The sequence below is a fragment of the Strix uralensis genome, chromosome 21 (genome assembly GCF_047716275.1).
Source record: "Strix uralensis isolate ZFMK-TIS-50842 chromosome 21, bStrUra1, whole genome shotgun sequence".
NCBI lineage: Eukaryota > Metazoa > Chordata > Aves > Strigiformes > Strigidae > Strix > Strix uralensis.
Window position 1 is genome coordinate 1326626 of NC_133992.1, and position 6453 is coordinate 1333078.

A 6453-nucleotide genomic window follows, 5' to 3' on the forward strand; every position below is an offset into this window, starting at 1 on the left:
GTCAGCCTGGAGAACCCCTATGCCAGCGTCAACATCCCACGGGACCAGTTCCAGCAAAGCTTCATCACTCGCTACCTGAAGGACAAGCCCACCGTCATCGCCAACCCTGCAGCTGTGCCCACCTACGGCGTGGAGGAGCAGGCAGATCCCGCTGGCAGCTGCAACAGCCCAACCATTTCCACCAAGAAGTCCTGGTCACGCCCCTACAACCCCTATGCCAGCATGAGGATGCCCAACAGGGACTCGCCTGACTCCTTCTACACCGTCACCCTGGACAGGCCACCCAAGGGCCAAGAGTGGGAGGCTGGCGGGCGATGCGGCTGCTGCAAGTGCTTCCCGTGCTGCAGAAAGTGCTGCTGTATCATCTCCTAAGGACCCTCACTGCACCTGCGGGATGTGCTGACCTTGGAATGGGGCTAGGTGGCCTCGCGGGGATGTGGTTGCCCGGCCTGGGCATCTCGGGGAGTTGCCCCCGCGCCTGGCAGAGCTGGCAGCTGGGAGTTGGCACCGGCTGAACTCTGCCGTTGCTTTTCACCCGTGAGCTCTGCAGCCAGATATGCCAGTGATGGGCACCTGCCAGGTCCTGAGAGCCCAGTGTGGGGGAGAAGGACAGGTACCCCCTGCCCTGCTGAGGCCCAGGAGCCTTGAGGATGATGTGTGCCAATGCAGATGCCACCGAGAAGTGCCTACGCTGGGGACGGGGCAGCACTCTGAGCCTGTGATCCTGTATACTGACCCTGCCAGCCTGCCCTGGCTGGGAAGCCTCCAGCTCTGGGGAAGGTGCAGGCATTGCCCGCCCGCCGGAGGGCAGGTTTGGATGATGGCAGCTCTGTGTGCATGGTGGAGGAGGGCATCGTTATCACTGTCTTGGAGTGGTGGAGAGGAGTCAGGGACGTGCCCCCAGCCAGGATTGGGACCTACCTCCCCAGAACTGAGCAGTCCCCCCACCCACGGTGTCCTGGGGGTGCTGCAGCACCTTGTGCCAAGCTCTGGCTGGGTACCGCTCCTCCTCGATGGCCATACTGCCCATGGGACAGAGGGAAGGAGACAGGAAGGACAGACAGACAAAGCGTGGCAGGGCTCCAGGGCAGCACCTGATGACACAGCATAGGTGTGGGAAACCCCTGGCCTCACTCAGTTCCTCCCGCCAGGCTGCGGGGTGCTGGGCACAACCCCTCGCCCCATCCGCATCCCGGCTCAGGGCTCCACACTGTGCTGGGGGTGTGGAGGGCTGGCCCAGCTCCAGCAGTGGGGTAGCACTGGGGCACCCCGTTTGGGGTTCAGTTCCCCATTGTTCGCCTTCTGCAACTCCCTGGGCATTGAGGAAGGCAAGCCAGGAGCCTGCTGGCCTCTTCGCAGTGTTCTGGGGTGGGTCCTGGCTGGATTTGTGTCTGGGGCTGACACCGCCAACCTGGAACAAGCCCGCTGTTGTGTTGGTGTCCAGTCCCACGGGCGGCAGCTGCGTAAGCACCAGGGCTGCTGCAGGAACTGCCTGGTCTGGAGGGCAGGGGCTTGGAAAGAGTGCGTGTGTTAGATGACTTCAGGGTGCTGCAAATAAACTTACAGCCATCTCCTCCCCTGCCAAGGTACGCCTCTTCCCTGGGTTTTCCGGGATTCCCGCGTTACTTCTTGCTTATCCTGGCGGGTTGTGTAAGGGCAGTGCAGAGGGCACACAGCCCTCTCCTCTCCCCTCAAAACCAGGCTTAACTGTTGCACTGCTGACTTGCGGCAGCAGCAGTGGCATGCTGAGCTCTTCAGCTTGCTGCTGCCTGGGCCCAGTGCTGCCTCACGTTCCCAGTACAGCCTGCTCCTGCCTGCCTGGGGATGCTGACTGGTGGCCAGCCCGACCCTGCCAAGCTGGGTGGCTGTCCTGTCTTTTGGAAAGAGAGAATCCAGCTTTGTGGGGGGGCTGGGGAAGGGGTAGGTTTCTGGTTGGGCCAGCTGCGTAGGCTTTGTGGCTCTGCCCTGGCTGGCTGCGACCCCCTGGGAGCCCACCAGCACTGGGATCCCACCACCACCAGGATCTCGCCACTACTGAGATCCCACCAGAACTGGGAGCCCACCATTGCTGGGACCCCCCCACCACCAGGATCTCACCGTCACTGAGATCCCACCACCCCTGGGAGCCCACCACTGCTGGGAGCCCACCACCACCAGGAGCCCATCACTGCCTGGAAGCTCACCAGCCTTGAAGTTCTGCCACCCCTGGGAGCTTCTGGGTTGGGGTGGCAGTGGGTTGGCAGAGGTGTGGGGTAGAGCCCTGCCAGTTTGTCCCCCCTGCCCTGACCGCTCTGCCTGGCCCAGGTCCCATGCCAGTGGGTGGCCGAGGGGTGTGCAGCTTGCAGGAGGAGGTTGGCAGGGACACAGCCCCGTGCCACCCACCCTGCACAAGGAATACTCTTGTTCGCCCTGCCTGGACCGTGGGCAGTGCTGGCGTTGGGACGGGCAGATCCACTCCTTGTTTGCTTTTGTGGCCCCGACGCCAGCCCTGCCACAGAGCCCACCTGCCGCGTGGCTGGGCAGGGATATGGTGTCACCACCTTGGCTTGGCTGAAACCCACATCCTGCAGAGGCTGCTCGGTGCCCTGGGGGTCTGACGTGCTCTGCGGGGGGGCAAACATAGTTTGGGGAGGGAATACTGTCCCCGAGGGGTGTGTGGGGCCTTTGGCAGAACCCTGGAGCTGGCATCAGCAGCGGGGCTGAGGGGAGGGGTGTGCTGGCCTAGCCCGGGCAGGGTGCTGGCAGGGTGCAGCATCTGCCAGCAGTGCTGTGTGTCACCGCTGCCCTTCACTCTGCCTAACCTTGGGGAAATGGCAAACAAGCTGGGAGAGGCTGGGCAGAGAGCTGCCTGCCAGACACCTGGGCAATGATTAAGCTGGAGGCAGCAGGAAAGCTGGGGGTGTGAGCAGGGGAGCGCAGAGGATGCTGACCCAGACCTCGATGGGGCTCTGGGCAGCACAGGCAGCTGCAGGCAGGGTCCTGTGGGTGCTTCTGGGTGTGTTTCATCTTCGAAGGGTGCTCAGGGGTGCAGAGTTGGGTGATTGCCACCTCCTGCTTGTGCAGTGTGGGTGGTAATGCACATCTTTGGCTCATCTGAATCAGACCTTTGCACTCCCCTGAGGCTGCCGCTCCCTGCCCCGCTGTGCCAAAGGTCCATGCAGCTCTCGGGATGAGTCCTGCGAACAGGAAAAGACATTTCCCACCCATGTGTGTTGCTGCTGATTGCAGATTCTGCCTTCCCTGTGCCTGGATTTGGGTGTTTTGTCAGGGCTCACGGAGCCCAGCTGGGGCTGAAGGCTGGTTTCAGGCAGTGTGCTCCTTGATGTCACCCTGTGTGGCTTGCAGGATGCACAGCCTGCATCACCCAAGGGCTCCCCCCACCCTGAGCCCTGCCTGTGGGGTGCAGGGCGGGTGAGCCGGGGTGCACAGCCCCGCACCAAGGGCTTGTGTGCAACAGGCAGACGTGGCCAAGGGCAGCTGGGCACAGCCCCTCAACGGGACACAGCTCTGCTGGCATCTGGGAGGGGGACATCAGGGCTGATGGGCAGGAGCTGGGCAGGGGATGGGTGGGGTAGGAGGGCAGGCAGGGTGGCCTGCAAGTCCCTGGGCACATGGCCTTGGAGGGAGCACTGTGCCCATTTGGGCATCAGCTCTGCCCTGGCTGCCAGCATCTGGGGTGCTGCCACCCTGGTGGCAGGGTGGTACCCTGAGCTGCCAGGGCACAGCCAGAATCCTGCATGGCTGTTTCCTGATCCACCCAGGGCACACGGTCCTTGTCTCCACCTTGGCCAGTGGTTTTGGCCAAAACTGAGGTCCCTGGCAGAGCCCCATGCCAAGCTGGCTGCCCTGGCATCCCCTGCCTGCCACCACCCTGGCAAGAGGAGGGCAAAGCCCTACCATGGGGTGCCATCCCTGTGCCCAGGCACCCATGGGCACACGCAGTCCCTGTGCACTGCCTGTGAGGGGATGTATCAGGATCCTGTGTCAGCATATGGCCACTGCACCCCAAAGGTGCTGTGCTGCCATGCTCCCAAGCGCTGGCACCAAGGGGACGAATTTTTCTGCAGAGCACCGTGACCCTCTGAGGCTCTCAGTCTCTAAACCCCCTAATTCTTGCTGCCTAGGAGTCCTGGAAACATAGCCCGAGGGTAGCCGAAATGTTTGGTAACTGGACAGCACTGCCTGCCTGCATTGCTGCCTGCTCCTGCCTGGAGCAGGAGCTGCTGCCCTCTCCTGCTCCCTCGCAGAAATGCTGCTGAGTGTCCTGGCAGTCCTGCCCTGGCTCCGGGATGTGCTTTTCTCCTCCATCATCCTGGCTCCAGGTTCTGTCCCCCTACCTCACTCCCCGTTTTAAAGCTTCCCCTGCTGGGAGCACCCTCCGTGCAGAGGCTGTGGCACTGGACCAAGGCAGATGCGGGGACCGAGTCTGCCACCACCCTGGTGCTGTCACCTCCCCTTGCAGGTGTTACCAAGGGGTGCTGGGCTCTCCCCAGGCTGGTGATGAGTATCGTCCCCGGCAGAGTCAAGGGTAACTCAGCCCCCGACGTGAGAGCCTGCAGCTCCAGCTGGAAGAGCAGGGGCAGGTCGTGGACGTGTCCGTGGCAGCAGTCACCCCCAGACGAGGAGCACAGCCCCACGTGTGGGCACTGCCAGCTTGGAGCCTCCGTGTCCCTGCACCAGCCCCAGCCCCTCCACCCCCGCCAGCCTGGAGCCTCCCTGTGTCCCCCCGCTCCGGTCGCAGCCGTCCCCGCAGCCCGGACCACCTGGGGATGTGTGGGCTGGAGTGCGATGGGGTGTCTCCGCTGGCCAACATCTGCCCAGATGTTCTTGGCCATGGGGGCGGCCGAGGATGTGAAAGACTCCACCACTGCTGCCCAGGTACAGCTGATGTCCAAGCCCTCTCCGCCCATGGTGAAGCCCAGAGCTCCTTGGCCTCACGGAGATGGCTTCTTCTGCTAATGAAGCAGAGACGGATGGTTAATGACTGCTCCTGGGGCTTAGATTTCAGAGGTCTTTGTTATCTAGGTGCTTGTAACCCAATCTCCCAGGCTTGGCTTCCCGGCAGCAGATCCAATAGCGCGCCTGTCCCTGAAAGGTGAGCCCCTTCCCCCTGCCGCAGTCACCAGCAGCTGCCGGGACCTGGCTGAGGAGCTGCTGGCAGCTCTGGCCCCCGATGCTCCCCACAGGACTGCTGCAGCCCCCCGGGACGGTGCAGCCCTTCTGCCACCTCCCCTGAGGCACTGGGGGGAGCATCTCAGGACAGGTAGGGACAGGGGACAGGGGAGGAGGGGAGAGGGATTCCTGTGTGTATCAAAATGCTTGAGGTCACCTGTAGAGAGGGAGTGGGATCTTGACGGCCTTCAGGAGAGGTTTTCAAATAAGCTGGTGGGTACTGGACTCCCCCTTAAGATGGGGCTGGACTCCTCAACTCCTCCCTGCCAGCCTGCATGCCCGTCCCCTGCTGTTGACAGCTGTGTGTGACTTGGAACAGCCCGGGGTTGTTGAGGAGCAGGGCTGTGGCACTGCCTGGTCCTCTGGACGCTGCTCCCCTGCCCACCTGGCTGACATGCTCCTGCCCACCCCATACTCCCCACCAACCCAGAGCCCGGGCAGGCTGCTGAGGTCCAACCAGTCCCAGGCCCCCATGGGACATAAGGGGCACTTGGCAGAGCTCCTGGCAGAGATGCAGGGTCACACCATGGAAAATGCATCCCCCTTGGATGCAGTCAGAGCCATCTGTAGTGGCAGGGTCCTGCTTTTCTAGGCCAGGCTGCCCACGGGGCAGGCAGGCAGCAGGCAGGGATGTTGGGCAGGGAGTGTGATGCCCTGGGGAACCCAACACATGGGTCTGGTCCCCATATCTCCCATGCATCAGACACACTCAGAGGTGGCATCCCACACCCGGGCTGTGGGTCTGATGGCTCCTCTCCCCCTTCCCTCCCCAGCATGTCCCAGGCCAGTGGCAGCCCCCGGGCAGAGGATGTGGGGCTGTGTGTCGGCGAACACATGCGCACCCCGAGCCGGGGCAGCCAGAGGGTTGAGTGCATCATCTGCTACTCCTCCTATGACCTGTGCGGCCGGCTGCCGCGCCGGCTCTACTGCGGCCATACCTTCTGCCAAGCCTGCCTGAAACGCCTCGACGCCGTCGCCAACGGGCAGCGCTGGATCCCCTGCCCGCAGTGCCGCCAAAATACACCCACGCCGCGCGGCGGTGTTGCCATGCTCGACCTCGACCTGGCCACCTTCCTCGCTGTCAAGGCTGATAAGGAGCATCCTCGGGTGGCTGGCAGGTCCCAGCCCGACTCGTCCACCAAGGGCTCATGCAAAGAGAAGGCAGTCACCAGGCAGCCGGTGGGGCTGTGCCAAGAAATGGTGCCGCCGGCGCCATTCCCCCGACGCAGCTGCTGCCAGCCATGCCTTTGCTGCGGGGTGACGGCGGCCTTCGAAACCTGA

The 6453-nt window shown here is 63.3% G+C and overlaps 1 protein-coding gene across 1 annotated transcript; it reads left to right on the plus strand.

The window, feature by feature from the left end:
• The first annotated feature begins 5946 nt into the window (after nucleotides 1–5946).
• Nucleotides 5947–6453, plus strand: RNF224 (ring finger protein 224). The gene has a single exon (XM_074890939.1). The coding sequence runs from the start codon at nucleotides 5947–5949 to the stop codon at nucleotides 6451–6453; it is 507 nt and encodes a 168-aa protein (XP_074747040.1).